Consider the following 22,420-nt stretch of genomic DNA (forward strand, 5'->3'; position numbering starts at 1 on the left):
TGAAGCCTTTTACCTCGAGCTGGTCATTTCAAAACCAGCCCAAGTGGTCCACAGGGGCTGAAAGTTGTTACTAGCGTTTAGTGTGTCAATTGCAGTGAATCATTTATTCAGTGAATTCAGCCTCTTTTTCAGCTCACGGAATACCCTCAAGCCGATAGCAAGCTGTTATTTGAAGGTTTTGGGAGCGTGTTTTTAATCCAATAATTGTTGAGAAACAGTTCCCCGTGAGTTTTCAGATACCTGAGACCTGTAATATAAGATGAGCTGCTTAGTTGTGACTGGCCATGTACATCACATGATATCATTTCTGTTCCCTGGCTGGGTGAGATTCAGGGCCTGTAACAAGGAGGGTTTGACTGAAGAAGCCATGATGGTTTTGAATCTCTCAGGGAAAGGCAGCGGTTTAGGGAGACTGAACAGATAAGCCAGATTGGGGAATTTTAGCAACTTTTAAACCTTTTTCGGTCTGGATTCCTTCTCCCGCTGGCCCCTAAGGAATTCCCCAACACACAAGCCAACTGCATAGGATGTTCATTGAGGCCAGGATTTATCCAACAGTAGAACCGCCCCAAAGATAAAAAGCAACACGGTGTGGATTAGCCAGGTAACATGCGAATACTGTGGGCAAGTATCAGGGCCAGTGCAAATGGCACCATGCTCCCCACACAGCACTCTCAGCCTTATCATGGCTGCTCAGTAACAACCCGGGATAGGACACTATTGTGTCCTGAGCGCAAGGACAGGCGGGTGACATGCTCCTCTTTCAGACTGATCCTGGGCAAAGAAGAGACATGCAGGGGTGGGGAAAAGGTGTAAATATTGTCCTACCTCCTCTGTGCTGCACCGGCCAGCATGTAGACAGGACAGCACATGCTGCATCCCCTTAAAAGGAGGAGCAGCAGCTGGAGTCCTTATGCCTTCACAGGGTGTTGCTTCTCCATCTTGCCTCCAGCTCAGGACAGCAGCTTGATGGCATATCAGAGCCCTTTGTCTGGGGGAGGAAGAACGGGACAATGGGAGAGTGAGCAAATGACTAACAAGACCAAGCTGCTCCAGGTTTTTGATGTCACCTGATATTTCTCCTCTTGTTATTGGACTAAATCTTTCTATTGGCAAGTAGCCTTCAAGTGCTGCCTGCTGGCAAGTTCCCAGGCCCTACGTCCAGGCCTGTTTCCAGCACATTGATTGGGAATCATTAGAGAAACAAAAGAGTGGCTGATGGACATTGATGAGAGGGGAAGAGAAAATGATCTCATGTCTGGCCTGGGAAGAATTATAATTGAGTTTGCTTCTGAATGATAAAAAACGGGTTTGCAAAAGGAAAAAGATAGTTATGTGTTGAATATAGCTGAGGTAATGCCAAATGCTAATTGAGACTTAACTGCCACGGCCTGTCTCTACAACATCTCTATTTACAGCGGGGCACCGATTCTTTGATACATCCATAGAATAGCTGCCAGGCACAAACAGGTCACATTAGATTGGGCAAATAATAGGCAACTTTTTTTCCCTGATATATTAAGCAGAGGTGAGCGGGACACTGGGTTTGCCATTTTGTGAGAAATGCTCTGATTCTGAAAAACCGGTCATTCTGAAATGGAACAAAACCAAAATAACGAATAAAAAAATTGAAATGTCCCACAAAATCAAATTCTGAATATTTGTTTGTTTTGGGTCACTCAAAATATTTTGTTTTGATCAAATTAAAACATTTTGTTCCGATTTCATCCTTCTAAAATGTTTGTACATAAAGAAAAACCAACGAGTTTCATTTCAAAAACTCAAAACTTCATTCTGAAAATGTCAAAATGGGCTATTTCGACATTACTGAAATGCTTTGATTCATTTTTTTTCTAAACAAAATGTTGTCAATCTGCAAGTTTTTCTAAATGTATCAATTTCAGTGAAAAGCAATTTTTGACAAACAGTTTCCAACCCAGTCTAATAAGAAACATTTCATTATCGTGTAATATAAACTCTGTGCCAGCCTAGAGCCACTGTTGTACTATTTGACTAGACATGTTTGTTTCTACTTATTTTTTATTTTATTAATTTTGTCCTAGCTTCTGTAAAATTGCCAGTAAAATATAGTTTTGTTTAAGAGCACTTACACTGGGTCCCAAAATCATTTGGGACATTTATGGACAGGTGTCTGAAAGAGAGGAACTGAACCTTGACATGAGGAGTAGGCTCGGGTACTGTAATGATGTGTTTAGTTACAGTGAGTTATTCAGCAACTAGTTGTCTGTGGGTGCTTTCCAAGCAAAGTGTACTCTGTTGTAAACCAAAGAGATAAAAGCTAGAACACGAGCTCTGTGGAAGCCTGTTTCTTATTGACTTAAGTGAAATCGATATAAGCCAATTTAAAACTGCTTTAAGAGGGTCCACACAAGGGTTTGCACTGTTTTAACTAAACCAGTTTAAATCAGTGCAAACCTAGACAAGACTTCAGATTAGACTCAGCACTGATCCCCATCAGGAGGTTTTGGGTCACTGGATATCTGTCTAGAGTAGTGGTTCCCAAACTGGGGTTCGTGAACCCCTGGGGGTTCACGAAATGTTACAGGGGGTTCTCGGGGAAAAAAATCCCTAATGGCAGACAGAGCTGTCCATAGGACCCCATAGGGCCAGCAGCCCAGAGCCCCTGGACTTCCAAGAGCTAAGCAGATCAAAGCAAGCATATCTATCACACTGAGATTTAAACTTCAAGACTCCTTATAAGAAATGGAAAGGGAAGTGGATATTTTTTGCTGTTTTTAAAATTAAATAGGCAGCTAGTTTTCTTCATAATAATTTTAAAAACCATAAGTTTAAGCTTTGTTGTAACATGCGTTGTTTGCCTGGGCTGCTCAAGACCTGAATGCTTGTGTAGGAGGAACTCTTCAAGTTGCCTTCTTAAATACCTTCATGTTGTTTCAAATCTGATACTCCTTGATGAAACATAGGAGCCTTGTCTTATAACAGGCTTATTCAAAGTGATACAAGCTACAAAAGGAAAGGGAGAGCTTGGAAGAGTGTTGCTGTTTTCATAATGTAATAAAATACTGTAATGATGAATAATAATTAATAATAAATAGTGTGTAATAAGCATGTTATAAAAACAAATTTTATATTTCCAAGATCACTACTTTTATAATTTATACTCAGGTAAAGGAGAAAATCCCTGGATATATTCATTTTTAGGAGGGGGTTCGCGAGACTTGACACTTTAGTGAAAGGGGTTCACAGGTTGTTAAAGTTTGGGAACCATTGGTCTCGAGCAAATGGACAGCAAAAGTGACTATAGAAGTGTGGCATTAAGGCATTTAAGTGGCCTCTAATCTAGTGTCTCAGGTTGTGTGTGCAATCGAGGTACACAAAATGAGTGCACACTTTTGAAAATTTGAGTGCAAATCTTTATAATGGGCTGAGCTAAAACCCTAGATCTAATTTCTCAATCAGCCTTCCCCTGAACGCATGAATGTTTGAAATCTAGATCAGGGTCTAAGTTTGTGACTTGAGCCTTACATAAGGTGTCTTTTGGGGAAGGAGAGGGGGGAAGTATATCTCCTGTGAACGATTTGGCTTTACTGTCCATACAGAAAGAAAGTCTCTCTTTTATTCTCTGTGTTTAGACAGTCAGTCTGACATTGACTATATTTATGTCTGGCACATACATTTATTGGCATGTTGACATCTCTCTTTTTATTCTGCCTGCACTAGGGCTACTCCATCAGTCTGCAATCATTATAACAGAACATGTGAATGCTTTAATTTATAGAAGGGGGAAGGGAGATCAAAATCACTTTTTTTCCCTGAAAGTGGGACCACATCTTACAGGATTATCTGATTTCTCATCTCTACACATTTCTTGGCAGAGATTCACTCCAAGCAAATCTCAAGCTATCCATTGAAAATCAATCAATATTTAATGGGAACAGCATGATTTCATAAGCAGACTCTTCCAGCCCAGGATTTAAAGGCATTATGCAGCCAAAGTCCTGTAATGATTAACACCTATTGCGTTGGTCATACTCCCTCAACTACACACCAGTGAAAGCTGCTTACTGGCCTGCTAGGTTTCTCTGCAATTTAATTAAAATAATTAAGGAGGCACAAAACAGCAGATAATGGGCATACATGATAGTTGTCTGTCTAATAATTTGGTCATTAATACCCACTTACAGCCTGCCCCTGAATTCCTTGCAAACCCATTTGGGGTGTGCATGCAAAAGTAGTAAGAGTCAGGCTTTTGGCATTCTATCCAATTGACTGCATTGATCCAGATACTCCATTTATTTAGGCCTGGATTCAGCCCAGGACTTGCGTGTATGTTGAACTTCAAGCACACGAGTGGTCCTATTGATTGCAGTGTTTAAATGCTTGGCTGTCTCAGGGAGTTCACTGTGGTGCATAGGGTGCTGGCCCCTCTGCACCATTTAGATCCTGCAATGGGCTGACGGGGGGGATGTAGACAGAGCAAGTGCAAACAAGATGCCTCTTGCACCCCATGCAGACTGCAAATGCGGATTATGCAATGGTGCTGAATAGGCTGGTGTAGAGATGGCTTTGTAGTGGGCCGGAAGAGCCCGCAGGAACCACCACAGCTATGTGAATCTAGTGGCCCAATCACCCTCCTCACACATAAGGGATGCAGAGAGCATGCTGCTGCCCTTCTATCCAAAAGGCTGGAATAGCCGCCAGGAGCCCCAGGTTCAGGAGAGTGTGAATTCTGTCCCCCCGCCCCACTGAGTCCCCTGCACCAAGCCAGACCACTTGGGGTTTGCGTGTGAAGAGGTGACTTCCACTTAAAGGAGATCTGCTTCACCAAGGAACTGATCTAAAGTCCACTGAAGACAGTGGAAAGTCTCCCGTTGACATCCGTGGGCTTTGGATCAGGCCCTGAAGCCTTGGGGCTGCACATGACTTGGAAAGGTTAAACAATGTGCAGTGCAGGTGTTTACACCCGCTAAGTTAATTTAAACACAACGGTGAATATAAAGCAGCTACTTCCGTATCGGATTTCTCGATCCCATCAAGAGCGCTGTACTGAATCACAAATCTCAGACTCCAGTTAATAAAGGTAAATAATGACAGTCAGGTCTTATTATTTTATGGGGCTAGAGTTAAATATTTGACCAATAATGAAAACATGATTCAGCACCCCTATTTCTTTAATGTGTCTTTTTAAGTCTTGCTTTCTTTGTTAGAACAGAGGGACTTTATTTGGATTATTATTTTTTTTAAGCGATCAGCCTCTCTGTGTTGAACCACATTTTTATTTTATTTATTTATTTATTTATTTATTACTGGATTACTGTAGCACCTCGAATCTGCAGCCTTGGACCCCATTGTGTGAGGTGCTGTCCAAACACAGCTCAAAAAGACGGTCTCTGCCCCAGAGATCTTACTGTCTAAATTATAATCAATTCAACAACGAACATAGGTTTGCTTTGCCAAAGGTGCCTAAGGGAATTACAGCCAATGGGTATTGGGCACCTGCCTCCCGTGGGTACTTTTGAAGGTCCCAGCCTTCAGGCCTCTACATAAGTTCCTCTATTTAAGCTGGGCGTTATTTCCATTCACAGAAATCAAGTTTTGTACAGAGGGATGTAATTATAGAAGGTGCAGGGACACTCCACGGGGCCCCGGCCCCGCACCTCCGCCCCGCCCACGCCCCAAAGTCTCCGCCCCCTCCCCTGCTTCCCGCGAACATTTAATTCGCGGGAAGCCTGAAGCAGGTAAGGGGGGTGGGCGGAGGAGGTGCGGCCCAGGCTGGCCGCCCTGGCGGCTCCAGCCTGGGTCGGCTCGGGCCCTGGGGTGCCAGCCCCCGGCCGAGCACCCCCGGCCCGCCCAGCACCGCCGGCCCCCGGCGGCCCGGCGCACCCCCCGGCCCCGCGACCCCGGACCGGCTCCCGGACTGGCCCGGCGCACCCCCGCGGCTCCCGGCCCCGCGCACCCCCCGGCCCCGCGGCCCCGGACCAGCGCACCCCCCGGCCCCGCGGCTCCCGGCCCGGCGCACCCCCGCGGCCCGGCGCACCCCCGCGGCCCGGCGCCGCGACCCTAGCCCGGCACCCCGGCTCAGCACACCCCACGGCTCCACGGCCCGGCGCACCCCCGCGGCTCCGCGACCCCGGACCGGCCCCGCGGCCCGGCGCACCCCGCGGCCGCGCGGCCCCGCGGCCCGGCGCACCCCCGCGGCCCCGGACCGGCCCCCCGGCCCGGCGCACCCCTGCGGCTCCCGGCCCGGCGCACCCCCCGGCCCGGCTCCGCGGCCCCCCCAGCGGCCCGGCACACCCCCCAGCGGCCCGGCCCCGCGAGCCCGGACCGGCTCCCGGCACCGCGCCCCCTGCTCCCCGCCCGGCCCCCCGGCCCGGCACTGCGACCCCGGCCCCGCACCGGCACCGGCCCCGGCCAAAGAGGCCCCGGCCGAGCCCTCCCTCCCTCCCGATTTTCCCGGACATGCCCGGCTTTTGGGGATTTCCCCCCGGACGGGGATTTGAGCCCCCAAAAGCCGGACATGTCCGGGAAAATCCGGACGTATGGTAACCCTACTTTCTCTACCTGACCTGCTAGTGGCAAGATTCAGCGTAATTCATTCAGTTGAGAAAGGCCAGCAAGAAAATAAAAATGGGTGTATTCAAATGTGTGACAGAGTGCTGAGAAGCAGCTGCTGAACTGTCCGTTGTAAATCCAATAAATCCCTGTAGCTGGGTAGTTACCCCGCTCTGGTGGGAAAAGGCTAGGCTGATTGGGGAAGCAGCCATAGCTGGGGCCACGCCCCAATCAGGCCACACCTGGCCCTGTTATAAGGGCTCAGGGAGGAGCTGGGTTAGTCTCTCTTGAGCTGTGGAGAGAAAAGGAACTGGCTGCTTGGGAGTGGAGTGGAGTGGGGCTGGGCCGGGCCGGGCCGGGCCGGGCCGGGCCCTTGCCAAAGGCCAAAGGCCAAAGGCCAAAGCAAGTACTGGGGTTGCAGAGGTGCAGCCCGGGATTAGGCAGAGGCAGCTGGTCTGACTGCCTTGCCTATGATGAGTGGCCTTTATAGACTGCAGTTTGCCCCAGTCAGCTTTGCCCATTATCTGGTGGGTGCAGCTGAGAAGGGGAGCCACTTGCATTTCCCCAATCCAGCCTCCGGATTGGTCCTCAGCTTAGGTTACAGCTCGCTGCTCTAAACTATGCCTGTGTTGCAAATGGTCCCAAGTCAGCTACCTGCTATGTTCAGAATGAGAGCTGAACGCAGAGTAGTATTAGCCTGTTTGAGTGTGCTTGTTGCATACACATAAGAGTGATCTGATTTCTGCTAAATGGGTAAAGGGGCATAATTTGGGGGCCAGTTTGAATTGTGGCTCTGGCTTTTGCTCACAGCAGGAAGCTGCAAGATAGTGGGGTGTGAAGCATGTTCTTTGACTTCCCAGCATTCAGTAACCATGCACACTCAGTTCTTTATGCTGTCCTTCATACAGAAGTTTAAAGCATTTACCACTGGATGAAATATTTCAACTTTGTTCATGCACATATCTGCTCGCCAGACAAGTGACATGGGAGTGGAGTGGCCAGAGATTCACGGTGGTTCAGTTGAAATGTTTGCCAGTAGCACTGAGGATGTGGAAGTGAGGCTGGTGGCTCTTGAGAGTAGCACTTCAGGCCAGGATCCGTAAAAGGACAAGTTGCTGCGTGGTGCCATTCATCAAGCAGGAGACCATGTGTTAGATTCTTACCTTAGTTACAGCAGTGTAAATCCGGAGTCTGATTTAGGACTCTGACAGTTGCGGGCCTTCCTGAATGATGCAGTAGTGCTTAGGGAAAACTTGCTGAGCTTCTTTATGAAATGCAAAGGGGCAGCAGTTCAACAGCCAAGTTAAACAAGACACAGTTAGGGATCCGCTTACTTCTCTCCAGCTCAGAGCTCCCGTGTGCGGATTTGAACTCAAAAAGATGCATCATGCCAGCTGTAATTGTTGTTTCTAACAGACCATTAGAAGAGAGGAACCCATTTTGAATGTGGCTGATTTTTATAGAGCTCATGTTTTTGTATATCTCATGATCCTATTTCCAACTTGGCTTTTATACCCGGGAAATGTTTGGGCTCAGATATTACTTGTGTAGAGAACAATTGTGTGTTCAGATGGGAGGGACCAGATGATGTATAGGATCTTTGGAGAACAATGTTGCTTTTCAGAGGTAGCTCTTTTCTACAGAGCATGTTTTTTTTTTCTCTGAGGGTGGCCCTCTTAAGCAACCATGACCGTTTTACCAGGCTGAGGGGGCCTCCCTGGCATTAATTCACCTCAAAGAGCAGGTCTGAGTCTCCAAAATACTTTGCAGGTGGTTCCTTGAATTCATGATGCAGCAGGGCCTAAAGATGGGTTGGAGGGGAGCAGGTTCTGGTGGCGCACAAATTAACGTAGCTCACCACAGAAAAGAAATCTGGTTTCAATCTCTACACGCCAAAGCTAGGGAGGAGACATGTCAGCCCTCCAGCATCTGAGCTTTTATTGCTTTAGCACAAGTGCTTCTTCATGAATCCCGGGGGAGTCGGCAGGTGCGTGCTGCTGCCCACAGCTGTGGAACCTGTATACACACACGCAGACTTTCAGGATGTGCCTTGTCAGGTTGCACAGCAGTGGCAGGCTCGCTCTCACACACACACACACACACACACACACACCTCTCCCTACTGCTGCTGCTACCACTCATGTACTCCGTGCTGACTCCTGGCTCCCTTTGGGGAATAAGAGAATCTGCGTCCCGGGCAGGGGAAGAAGAGATGAGCAAAGCAATGTGTTCATTTCATGGCTATCCCCCTGAGAAAAGTAAAGCTGGTGGTCTCAAAGGGAAGCAGGGAGGCTGGTGCCAATCCATAATCAGCCCAAGGAGATTCAATGCAAATGGTCCCCTCCCTTGGGCATTGAGACGCTCTTTGGAGTAAGATATTGCGCTGTAAAGCCTGCCTGCTGCAAATATCTCCTGCTGACACACCTCCCCAGTTCTGGGGAAATTGCCAGGCCTCGTTATAAAAAATGGGCCCGAACAGGAAAATTTGGATCTGAATTTTGAAAACTCCGAGTCTGACGATATTTGAGTCCAAGTGTTTTGTGTTAACACAAGGGCCAGCACTGACCCACTGGTGTTCAGATCCAGGGGTTTGATTCAGTCTAGTCTTTTCAGTTTCCCCTCATGTGAATGTCTCTGCAGGGCTTTTAATGAGTTCTTTCACTCCTATCTGGACTCCTATCCTCCTTCTGCTGTATCACTTTTGAGATGGGGTACCCAGAACTGAACCCAGTAGAGTGTAGTCTAGTGAATGAGGTGTTCAACTGGGAGCCCCGAGCCTGATTGATAGTGTTCCTAGCTCTGCCAGTGACTGGCTGTGGACCATGGACGAATCACTTAGGACCCGATTCAATGCCCATTACCATTGAACTCAACAGGCTCCCAATGACTTCACTGGGCATTGCGTTGGGCCCTTAGTCTCTCAGTTACTCATGTGCTTACGTGCTTTCAGGATGAGGCCCCGTGTTTGTAAAATTGAAGGCTGGACATGTGTCTGATACTCATTTCAATAATGAAATGTTTTTGTTTTTTTTTTAAAGGGAGAGAGACAGGAAACACACTGATTAGGTGAATCAGAGGTTAAATAAGCCAATTTATCAACAATCTTGTAGCTACACTATTGAAGTTCAGGCTGAGAGTCTGGTGTAAAGTTATTAGCATACAATCAGTTATCCGGGCAGCTCTCATGTGCCTCCTATTTTCTATAAATCTCTTGTTTCCCACTCTCATGGCCTTCTGTGTTTCAGGATCAGTTTATACTAGAAACCTTGCCGATAAAGCAGTGTCGCTTAGGGGTATGAATTTTTTTGCACCGTTTTTATACCAGCAAAAGCTCTAGTGTAGTCACCATTATATTGGCATAAAAGTACTTTGTGTGTGTAGCTTATTTCGCTCAGGGAACCAGCATAAACCATACTGCCAAAAGAACTTTTTTTTCCCCTGGTATAAACTGAGATTACACTAGGATAGTTTGCAAGTATAGCTAGAGTGGCAAACCTTTTCTGGTGTGGATAGGCCTTCACTCCCAATCCTGACTGGAAGTTGAAAGTCAGAAGGCAAAGGAGTTAAAAGTAAACCTGTTTTTTTTTTTTTTTTTTTTTTGCACCCGAGCACACCATTTGCATAAAACTAAGGCCAGATTCCGCCCCCTTTGCTATCTTACCTTAGGGTGTGCTGCCCATCACCATTGTTTCTTGGCATTTCTCACCTTGAGTTGCACCTTATTCTTCGAGTAATTGCACTGAAACGAATGAGATTTCCCGGTGAGAGGAGCAGAATACTGGTGTAATATTGTAAAGCCAGTGCCGGGGTATTACTTTTGAAAAGGTCTGGAAGCAAATAACACTTAAGCTTTTCAGGTTTCTGGATGCAATTATCTTGGTCAGAAAGCTGTGCGGAAGCTGTAGTGCGGGGGCAACTTGCTTATCGAGTTTCTTAGAGAAGTTTAAAGAAGTGTTGGTTGTCAGAGCAAAGCCTAGCTAGGCAGCGCATTAACAGGGAAATGCAGACATGGGGTTGCTATCAGGAAGCAGGAGACATTACTGAACTAGAGGGGCTCACACTTTGTTGCTTCCATAGGCCAAACGCATTGCAGGCACCAGGGGTTCCTTGCATTCCTCCATTCCCCCCACAAGTTCCCCGTGTGCCACCCTTCTAAGTCTCTCTATTTCAGGGACATCCCCCGCCCCCGCAACCCCCTCCTGCTCTCCATGACCAGGGCTCTGTATTCCCCACCCTCTCATCCAGCATATGCCAGGGATTCTGTGTATTCCATGTCATCCTCCCTCACACCATTGTCTCCTGTTCTCCCCCCCATCCCATGTTTCCCCTCTTCCAGTTTCCTGATTTTTCCCTAAAATCGGTAGGGTTCCACCTACTGATGCCTAGAACATTCTCTGCAATGTTGGCATTGGTCTGATGGGGCATTAAAAAGTTACCGTGTTACAAACAGAGAAATGTCATCAAGTTGAGCATAAGACCGTACCTCACTAAGCCAACAAAACGCAGGAAAACAAACATAAGAACAAAAGAACGGCCATACCGGGTCAGGCCAATGGTCCATCTAGCCCAGTATCCTGTCTTCTAACAGTGGCCAAAGCCAGATGCTTTAGAGTGAATGAACAGAACAAGGCAAATATGGAATAATCTATTCCCTTTCATCCAGTCCCAGCTTCTGTCAGTCAGAGGCTTAGGGGACACCCAGAGCATGAGCTTGCATTCCTGACCATATTGGCTAATAGCCATTGATGGCCCTATCCTCCATGAACTCATCTAATTCTTTTTTGAACCCAGTTATACTTTTAGCCTTCACAACATCTCCTGGCACCGAATTCAACAGGTTGTCTGTGCATTGTGTGAAGAAGTATTTCCTTACATTTGTGTTCAACTGGCTGTCTATTAATTTCATTGGCCAACCCCTGGTTCTTGTCAGGTGAAGGATAAATAACACTTCCCTATTCACTTGCTCCACACCATTCATAATTTTATAAACCTCTACCATATCCTGCCTTAGTTGTCTCTTTTCCAAGATGAACAGTCCCAGTCTGTTTAATCTCTCCTCATATGGAAGTTATTCCATACACCTACTCATTTTTGTTGTCCTTTTCTGTACTACCACTTAACCAGTTATTCTCCATTTTGTAGTTGTGCATTTGATTTTGTTTCATAAGCGTAATACTTTGCACTTGTCTTTATTTAATTTAATCTTATTAATTTCATTGATCTAGGACATTTTGAATTCTAATCCTGTCCTCCAAAGTGCTTGCATCCCTCCCAGCTCGGTGTCAGCTGCAAATTTTATTAGCATCCTCTCCGCTCCATTATCGAATCCATTAATGAAAATGTTGAATAGTACTGGACACCAGACTGATCACTGCAGTACCCCACTAGATACATTTTCCCAATCTGACAATGAGCCATTGATAACTATTCTTTGAGTACAACCTTTCATCCAGTTATGTACCCATCTTACGATAGCTTCATCTAGACCACATTTCCCGAGTTTACTTATGAGAATGTCATGTGGGTGAAGTCCCTGGAGTCAGTCCGTTCAGATCAGTAAGACTTCACTGGCATGACAAGCTACGCAAGTGCTGACAAAGTATAAGGATTTTCTCTGGCCTTGTTGGTATGCCCCACCGAGGATAAAGCCAGGCTGTCAGCTCCCTCTGAGAGGGAGGTTTTCCTGCTTGTTTGGCTACACTGACCCCTGGCTGGAAGGAAAATGATGTCCAAGCGGTGACAGGTGGTGAAGGAGAAGAGCAGCAGTTGCTGGTGCTGAGAGAGAGAGCCCCTGTCTTTAAGGCCCTACTGTTCTTCTGGAAGGGATGTACCCAAGGATTTAAGATGGTGAGCATCCCAAATGAGTCCCTTTGCTTACCATCAATGAAAGGAATCACGGGTGTAGCCGCTCATCCTCCTCCTGCCCCTACAATGTGCTGGAAGCTGCTCTTCTATTAATAATCACATTGCGTTAGCAAGCCCTCCACTCAGTCGGGCACCCTGCTTCAGCATTCATGTTTTCCCCTTATTTAGTAACCCCATTGCACAATCAAAGTCAATCAACTGGTGCAGCCAGAGATAGCACAGCAGGATCTGAAGCATCACAGAAGGAGAGGAGCCAGCAGCTACAGTGAATGTGCAGCGGAGGCTAAGGAAGCAAATCCAATAAATGATCGCTCCTTCGTCCTTACTGTGATATAAACGTATATTAGAGCCGGGTGAAAGATTCTTCAGGGAAGATTTTGTCATTTGTTTTGGTTTACGCCCTGTTGGAATCATGTTATGAAATTTCCAAATTTTTGATGGCATAGTCTATAAAGTAGCTTTAACAATATAACTAGCATAGAGAGACCCCTTTTGCCAGAAAATTGGCACTTATGAGTGATGGAACAGGGCCTGCCCCCGGCTTCCGAAAGTCTCACATGCTAGTGAATGGGGATACTGGATTAAGCACAAGGGGTGTTGAATTGTAGTCTCTATGCATCCATGGCATTTACCTGGTTTGCATTACTGCAGTATCTGAGCATCTTACAATCTTTAATATGTTTATACTCACAACTAGGGGGACCAGATCGCAGGAGTAAAATATCAGGACGCAACTGGAGCCATAGGGGAGGGGGACGCACAGCCCTAGGAAGCTGCGAGGGGGGCATACAGCATAGGCGCCAACTTTCTCCAGCGCCAGTGGGGGCTTGTGCCCCCTCCGCCCCGGCCCTGCCCTGACTCCACCATTTCCCCACCCCTGGCCCTGCCCCATTCCAACCCCCCAAAGTCTCTGCCTCCTCCCTGCCCTTATTGGATCCCTTCCCCAAATCCCCGCCCCGGCCCTGCCTCTTCCCCCAGTGCACCACGTTCCCCCCCCTCCCTCCCTGCCCCACAAAACAGCTATTTCACGGTGCAAGTGCTGGGAGGGAGGAGAAGGGTGTGTGGCGCACTCGCGGAGGAGGTGGAGGTGAGCTGGAGCAGGAGGGCGGGGAGCTGCCGGTAGGTGCTCAGCACCCACCAATTTTTCTCCCTGGGTGCTCCAGCCCCGGAGCACCCACGGAGTCAGTGCCTATGGCATACAGCCCCTTCTGCAGCTCCCACCACAAGCCACGGGATGGGCTTATGGCCCCAGCTCCAGCCCCCTGGCAGAAGCCACAGGGCATGGGCGCATGGCCCAAGGCTGCCAATTAGTGGGGGAGGGCGGAAGCTCCCTCCCAAGAGTTTCATACAGGTGTGGAAGCTCCCAGGTGGAGCTCTTAATTACAGCACGGCATGAGTGTGAAATGTAAGATTTGTAGAGGAGAGGTGCCCCTGGGGCAGGGAGTCAGTGTTTTGTTTACAAACAGAAGCAGAGTGATTAAGATTCATAGATTCATAGATTATAGGACTGGAAGGGACCTCGAGAGGTCATCGAGTCCAGTCCCCTGCCCGCATGGCAGGACCAAATACTGTCTAGACCATCCCTGATAGACATTTATCTAACCTACTCTTAAATATCTCCAGAGACGGAGATTCCACAACCTCCCTAGGCAATTTGTTCCAGTGTTTAACCACCCTGACAGTTAGGAACTTTTTCCTAATGTCCACCCTAAACCTCCCTTGCTGCAGTTTAAGCCCATTGCTTCTTGTTCTATCCTTAGAGGCTAAGGTGAACAAGTTTTCTCCCTCCTCCTTATGACACCCTTTTAGATACCTGAAAACTGCTATCATGTCCCCTCTCAGTCTTCTCTTTTCCAAACTAAACAAACCCAATTCTTTCAGCCTTCCTTCATAGGTCATGTTCTCAAGACCTTTAAGAAAGGGCTGGTGATTAAATTAAAGATATGGAAGTTTAGCCTGTAAAAGAGGTTTCAGAGTAGCAGCCCTGTTAGTCTGTATCCGCGAAAAGAACATTCATTTGAACATAAGCTTTAACTTAGAGAATTTTTTCACTTCAAGGTCCCAGAAACAAAGACAAGGTTTTCATCTCAAGGCCAAAAGACCAAAAACATCAAGACACTTGATCACGGCCTTGGATAGACCAAGAAACTACTAAGAGAGCCGAGTTCTACAAGAGGAATCCCTCTGTGGAGGGGAGAGGGAGGAGGGGTTGTTTTAGAGAGAACTCAGGAAAAAATACAGCATAGCACAGACCCTAGGTTACATTCAAAAAAGGGAGAGATTTGGGAGCGTAGGTGAAAAGAAGGGGTCAAACCCAGGGTGGGGCTAGCAGCGTATAGAGAAGTTCCCACTCTACCTGTGGTACATTCAGATGAGAGGAGAGCACTTAACCGCCAAGGGTGGCAGGTTCTGCCCCAGGTTGAGTTGTACAGCAATGGCTGCTGGGCAATTTTACATGTAAACTGCAAACCATTTTGTTTTGTCATTTTTTGTTCTGAGTTTGAGAAAAGGTAGGAATGAGAAAGTGTCATCTAAGTATCAAATGTGTTTATGCCTCAGTTTCTTAGGGTTTCAGCTGCATTCAGGACAATTCCAGAACAAAGAACAGAAACTGCATCCACAGAGTCCGTAAAGTCGACGACGATTATTGTCATGATTTGCATTCTTCACCATCTGTGTGCTCAGCACTCTTGAGAATATGCCAGAAAATCCAGTCCCTGAGCCAGTGCATATAAGATGTGTAACTGGGTAAGATGGCTCAGATATTTAAGTATGAAGTGTACAGTTATTGACCACACATGTTATTACATGTTCACTGTGATGTTTATATCTATGAGTGGAGGCACTGATGGCAATAAAGGTTTAGTTGATTAAGGACTAGAAGATTTGACCCTCCAACTCTCTTTCAAGAAGAAGAGCTGCCCAGAGCTCCTGGGCCTGTTTATTTTCCTTTCCTGCCTGCAGTGGCCCTGATATACCTCAGACATCTGTTTTTTTTCTCAACTTTAAAATATAGAATTTTCTTAGTGTTTGGTTTTAAATATTCTCCTGTGAGAACTGCAACTCAATCGCCGTAGTTTTGTGTTTAAAAAGCCTTCTGGCCAGTAACTAGCCTTTAAACAGAAGTAAAAGCAGTGTTGCCAACTCTCATGATTTTGTCATGAGTTTCTTGAAGATGATCGTTTTCCTTAAAGCCCCAGCTCCTGGAGTCAAGTGGATATATGATGATTTTAGCCTTCATTCTTAAAGAAAAATGAGATTTCTCGTCCTCATGGCTGTGGAGAAAGCTTCAAAATGTGACCCCAGTGCACCTTAAAGGCTCAAAAAGCAGAAGGTAAATAAAAAGAACCCCAAATCTGTTATTTTTATATAATCTCATGATTTTAAAGCCAATCTCATGATTTTTGGTGAGCCTGACTCAGGATTTTTGCACATTTGGGGTTGGCAATACTGTGAAAGTGTCAGTTTCACTCCTGTTTAAGGTCAGTTTCTAGTCTATTATTTGTAGTGAGGTAACGCCTCTAGAGCCCCAGGCAGGTGCAGTATAAACTCATGGGGCCTTGCCCTCGTAGGATGTTTCCAAAGTTAAATGGTCTATTCCAAGCTTGATGAACTGCAAAAAAGTGATAGAAAGTCATCTAGATTTTTCTACAATTGTTTCAATTGTATTCAAGAGTTAGTGACAAAGAATGTACATTAAATGTTTCAACCTAACCAGTGTTCCTTAAGTGACTTGATGCAAGATGAGAACATGTTAGTATTAGAGTTGAGTGGATCTGATATTTATTAACTCCTCTTTTTTTACATAGGAATTAGATACAATTCTCCTGTCAGCTAACTTCTAAGCCATCTACAAAAAAAACCCCTAGAGTTTTCAGGAGCCTAAGGAGCCCTTGGAATAACGGCTAAAGTTGTTCCCCCCTCCCTCCCCACACACACACCAAAATCTGAAATGGCGCGCCTGGCAGGGCCCCGGCTCCAGCCCGTGACTTTCCAGTTCCAGCCCTGGCCACGCTGCTGGCTGAGCCCAGCTGAAAGTCACCTCCCCCTCAGCAGGGTGGGTGAGTGTGGCAAGAGGAGGGGGGCAGGGTGTGGGGGAGTGTCTGTGAGGTCTGTGGGGGTGGGTGGTACTGGGCTGTAATGGGGTGGAGGATGCTGGGCAGTGGGGGAGGTTGGTGTGTTTTGGGGTGCTAGGCAGTAGGGAGCCTGTGGGGGGCGCTGGGCAGTGGGGGAGATCTGTGTGTGTCAGGACACTGGGCAGAGGGGGTCTGTGTGGGGCACTGTGTAGTTGTGGTGGGGGGGCTGTGGGGAAGGGCACTGGGTTGCGGGGGAGGGGGAGATCTGTGTGTGTTGGGGAACTAGGGAGTATGGAGTTGTGTGGGGGGTTCTGGGCAGTTGTGGTGGTTTCAGGGCACTCTGCATTTGTGGGGAGGTTTGTGGGGGGGCACTGGGCATAGCAGGTCTGGGGACTGTTGGTGGGGGAGCTGTGTGGGCCCGCCCCCAACAAGAAGGGCCACGCTGGCAGCACAGGACCAGGTGGACCAATGTGCATCTGGCCATGCCATGCATGCCCCATTGCCCCTGGCTGCCCCGCCCGCCGCTTGCCTCCTCACCTGAGGGTTGGGGCAGGGACTGGTCGGCGCTTATCTGGGGTGGTTAGGGTGACCAGATGTCCCGATTTTATAGAGACAGTCCCGATTTTTGGGTCTTTTTCTTATATAGGCTCCTATTACCCCCCCCCCATCCCTGTCCCGATTTTTCACACTTGCTGTCTGGTCACCCTAGGGGTGGCTCCCAGGAAGAAGCCAGCAGGTCCCTTTGGCTCCTAGGGTCAGGGGCGGCCAGGCGCCAAATATCGTGACAAATTGCATCCCGACCGTACATCGGTTGGGACGTGGGACAAACAGCTAAATATTGGGACAGTCCTGATTTTATCGGGACGTCTGGTCACCTACTCAGAACACCCCTGTGAGGTAGGGGAGGGCTGTTATCTCCATTTTACAGCTGGGGAACTGATGCACAGAGAGACCAAGGCCCACATCCTCAAATGTGTGTAGGCACTGAACTTCCAGTGATTTCAACAGCAACTAGGTGTCTAAATACCCTTGCAGATTTGGGCCTACATGCCTCAGCCATGTACCCCTGATTGAGAACCACTCGACTTATGTTCCCTGAGAGAGCACAGTGTGTGTTCCTCCTCCCTACGGGCTGCAGCAATTCTCAGAGCAAACTGGCTGCTGTCTCTCCATGCTGGCAGGCTTCTGAGAAAGGTAGAGATCAAGTACATGGCATTTTTAAAAAAGGGGGGAAAGCATCATAGTTTCATGCATATCCCACAATTACCATATGCAAAATGTTACCAATAGGTTGATTACTGGGATTCTAGAATAAAGACATCAGTGACCAGCAGTACTGCAAAATCTCATCAGGTAGTTGGGAATCCTATAGGAATGGCTATCTTCTAGTCCTATTTTACAGTTGTTTCTTAATTGTGTGCTTGTGTTTTAAAACATATTGTTAAATAGCTTGTTAGATGATAATGAGTTGTAATGCTCTTGAATAATGGAAGGCGTAAGCATTTGCCATTCATTTGCTTTCAGGATCCACTTTTGTAATGTTGATTCGATGAGACCTGGTGTATTTGAATTTGAAAAATAGGGAGTTTTGTGATTCTCAGCAGACGCAGCCTTTAGCAAATCACTTTCTTATTATGTTTCTCTATCACTGTCATCCCAGTTGCAAGGTTTGATCAGCATTCTCCTTCATCTAAAGATCCGTTTGTGCCCTGTGGCCCTTCTCTTATTGTCATTTCTTATTTAAGTAATTACTTAAACGCCTGATGCTGCTCCCATTAGGCCAAACTTTCACAAAGTAATGTACTAATGCATTAGTCCTAGCAGAGATGATGTGAACTTCCTTGGAGTGGTTTGGGTGAAGTTCAGTAAGTAATCAGAATGCCTCAGCAGTTTCATATTTGCCGATAAGATTTGTCCTTTTGTAGGTAACCAGGAGCCCTGTTTACCTAACTTAGCTCTCAGCACAGATCAACCTAGTCTACACTAACGAGTTTTACACTGATGCTGCTATCATCAGTTCACCGGTGGGGGCGTGACTGTAAATAAGGCTCTCATGGCCAGACACATTTTTTATCACCATGTTAATTAACCCTCTGTTCCGCATTGTAGAGGGGCGGGGAGAAAAGGAGCAAAGAGCCTGCCCCAATGTATCACAAAGGAAGGAAGTACAGCCTGGAAGGCTACACAAACCCCTCATAAATGCAACTGGGTGGTGGATCTGGAAGGTTGGAGGGCAGAGCCAGACAGCAAGGGGGAGCTGCCTCCTCCCTTCCAGAGCCTTTCACCACCTCATGTAGCTACACACCACAGTGTAGATGCAGCCTGCTTTTCACTGCAGCGTGTAGCTACATGTACCCTACATGCCGCTGCAAGTGTAGACGAGGGCTAAAAGGACTGTATAAGAGAAATCAGCCCTCCCAGCTTTCTCTACATACTCCTTTTACTTGAAATCTACCTCAGTGATCTTCAGGTCCCCTGCTTTGTTTTAGGGTATGTCTACACTGCAAATAACCCAAGTTAGGAACACACCTTTTAAAATAGCAGTGGAGACACAGCAACTCAGCTTTTAACTCAGGTTAGCAGCTTGCGTTCAACCCCAGTCTCCTCTATAGTCTTATATTCAAGAGGCTAACCTTAAAGGAGTTAAAAGGTGAGTTGTGATGTCTTCACTGCTATTTTAACCTGAGTTAGCTAACCCGAGGTAAGAACACCTCTTTTATTTGCAGTGTAGACATACCCTTATACGTTCCTGTTAGTGCCTTCCCCAATCATGCTCATTTTGCGCACTTACTAAATGTCATTTCAGTGCAAGCTACACTATTGTGTTAACACTCAACATTTAGCCTTCTGTCCCTAAGGAACTGATCCTGAAGTCTGTGTTCAACCAAACATCATATTGGCTTCAGTGGGAGTTTTACCTGCATATGGGCTGGCCACTTAGGCTTCAAATGCTGCAAAGTGCTAAGCAAATCTGAGTGATGTTGAGCATTCACTATTCTTATTGAATAGTGCATCTGATGAAGTGGGCATTCACCCACGAAGGCTTATTCTCCAATACATCTGTTAGTCTTAAAGGTGCCACAGGACTCTTTGTTGTTTATTCTTATTGAGTTCACCTTGCAGGATCAAACTGCAGGGTCCATCCAGATTGTGTTCTAATCTAAGCACAAGGGAGAAGCTAAACATCTTAGTTATAGGATTTTTGAGGAACTGATCAAATTACCACATCAGAAGTATCTTGCAAGTCTAGAAAAATCAAGTTAATCGGAATGCATAGCAGATGACATAAATTCAGCAGATGAAGTAGAAAGTTCCTTATTTCCTCGGTGTCTGTAATCTGACAGGACTCTGGGTTAACTATAAAAAATTCACCATGGAAAATCCAAAGAGTAACAATGAAGATGGAATTTCAAATGATACCAAAATACTCACAATGTCAGACAAGATTAGGTTTGCTTCATCTGGTACCACCACATTTGAACTATATGGTAAAGTACTTTTATTGCTTAATTAAATTGATTTATAAGTATTTAGGCTGATCTATGAAAAAAATAGCTGATCTATTTGCGTTACATATGCAATGCCTTTTTACTGTGACTTTTGCTCCTAAATGTATCTGAACATTAATCAAGAGATGTATCTGGGACACATCTCTTCCAGCCAAAAATGCTGAGGAGATAGTCTCCAGCAAATACTAATCATTTTTAATTCTGGTGGTTTTTAAATAACCTAAATACATTTCCATTGTGTAAAATTTCAATGCCTAAAATATTTCAGATATTCAAATCACCAAAAGCTAACCAAAAATGTAAATTTATGAATTGCAGGTGAATATAAAAACACTGTTGCTGACTCAAAACAATTCTATTGTAATATTAATGAAGATGATGCTCCTTTTAATCATTATGACTCAGCATCATACACTTCGCTAAACTCAATTAAGGGCACCTGACATTGGCCACTGTCAGAAGACAGGTTACTGGGCTAGATGGACCTTTGGTTTGACCCACTATGGCCGTTCTTATGTTCTAAGTTTGCCTGGACTTACAGCCTGTACAATCCTAGCACTCACTGCACGAAACTCCTGTTTAACTAAGAGTTTGTAAATTGCTCTCAGGATCACGTGCTTCTGGATCTTTTAGTGTGTGTAGATGGGGACAGAATAGCTGTTTTGAAGAACAATTCTTCAAAAGTTCGGTGTGGTGTGTTTTTTTTAATACTGTAGCTTCTAAAATTAAAGCCCTTTCACAGGACTTCCTCCCCTTTTAGTACCAACCGAGTTCTCCTACTGTAACCCTGTGGTACAGTGCCTTCTATTACAGGAATCTTCCTGACCTTATGTTCTTATGTTGTCAGAGCCTTGCCCCCGCCACAGTGAATGGTTTTTGCAGTGGGGAAAGGCTCTGGCAGGGGGAGGCGGCGGAGAAAGACTCCAGGAGCTCCCCCCTGCCAGACCCTTTCCTTGCTACTTCCCTGGTGCCAGAGCTTTTCACTGTTGCATGTAGCTACACACTGTAGTGTGCACACAGCTTGCTTTTCCCAGCACCAAATGCCCCTGCAAGTGTAGATAAGGCACGTGTTTCCAAGAATGGTACAAATACTTTATTTGCACGGAATTGGCCAAAGAAATTTGTGTGCTGTAAATGAACAGAGGATGTCACAGTGAACACGATTTGAAAGGAAATTTGTCTTGTTTCTGCTGGACTTTAGAACCGCAAAGCAAGAAGAAGCCTTCTGCATGCTGTGTTTGGACTGCACTGGCAATCTACTTAATGACGCTAACTCTAGCTCTGGGACTATTGGCGATAAAAGGTAATTACCCCAAGCCTTGAAATCCAAAGATGCTTGTAATGATTAGCAACATATCTGCGCCTGATGCTTTTGCAATACGCCATCCTAGAGGGCTGCATGCTTCAATAGGCTAAGCATACTGTACAGACCAGGGGCTCTGTGCATCCCTCCAGTCGCTGCCCCAGCAAGCTCCTGTGTGCCACCCTTCCACCCCTCTATTTCATGGGACTCCATGTTCCCCTCTTCCCCATGCCAGGGGCTCTGTGTGCCCCATCCACCTCTCCCTCTAGTGTCCCCCATTTTCCCATCATGCCCGGGGCTCTGTGTGCCCCCATACCACTGTTCCTCATTCTCCTCTTCATTCTCCCCTTCCCCACCATGGCAAGGGCTCTGTGTGCCCCCCATTCCATCTCTGCCATATGCCAGGAGGCTCTTTGAGTCTCTCACGTGTCCCTCCTCCATACCATTGTCCCACATTCCAGAGTGCTTTGTGTGTCCCCCGTTCCTCAGTTCCCCCTCCTTCCCACCATTCTCATATCTTTTTTTTCTTCCTGCCTGGGAGAGTCCCTCTTCGCTCAGCCAGTTAAGATACTGTGACAATCAGTGCATTATAAATAGACAGCCAGGTAGACTATTTAAGCATTACCCAGCTAATATCCAAGAGCAATCCATATCACTCCTATAAACAGTTGTTCTGCCCATCTGTCACTCAGGGCTGGTTCTGAAAGAGGACACACAGAACGAGTCTGTTTACAGGGTAGGGAGAGTTTTGTGCACACTCTCTCCTCATGCCAGGAAGCTGATCTCAATGTTTCAGGGGGGTAAGGGATGAGTGCCATGAAGAGCAGAGGATAAGTCCGCCTTCCTTCAGTTCCTCAGAGAAACTTTTGGAGGACAGTAGATGATCCCGAGCACTCTAAGAATGAATGGTCCCTCTATTAGAAACTGTTTTTCCCCCCCAGCTGCACATTAGACATGTTGCATATCTGGCCACATATCCAGGCATATGTGGCACCTGGATACAATAATGAAGGGCGTACTAAAAATGCCTACATAAATCAATGAGAGCCAATGGCTCTGTCTGCACTAAGTTAGGGGTGTATTGCCCTGCTCAATGTACTCTCATTGAGCTAGCATGAGTATAAACACCAGTG

The 22,420-nt window shown here is 46.6% G+C and overlaps 1 protein-coding gene across 1 annotated transcript in view; it reads left to right on the forward strand.

Annotated features, from left to right (window-relative positions):
- Window positions 1–22,420, forward strand: part of MARCO (macrophage receptor with collagenous structure) — a 55,340-nt gene that overhangs the window by 13,555 nt on the left and 19,365 nt on the right. Inside the window, exon 2 of the mRNA XM_054044372.1 lies at window positions 21,186–21,287. Coding sequence (XP_053900347.1) covers window positions 21,248–21,287 — 40 coding nt within the window. The 5' untranslated portion in view covers window positions 21,186–21,247. The remainder of the gene's footprint in view (window positions 1–21,185; window positions 21,288–22,420) is intronic.

This window comes from Malaclemys terrapin, chromosome 11, assembly GCF_027887155.1.
Source record: "Malaclemys terrapin pileata isolate rMalTer1 chromosome 11, rMalTer1.hap1, whole genome shotgun sequence".
NCBI classification, from domain to species: Eukaryota; Metazoa; Chordata; order Testudines; family Emydidae; genus Malaclemys; species Malaclemys terrapin.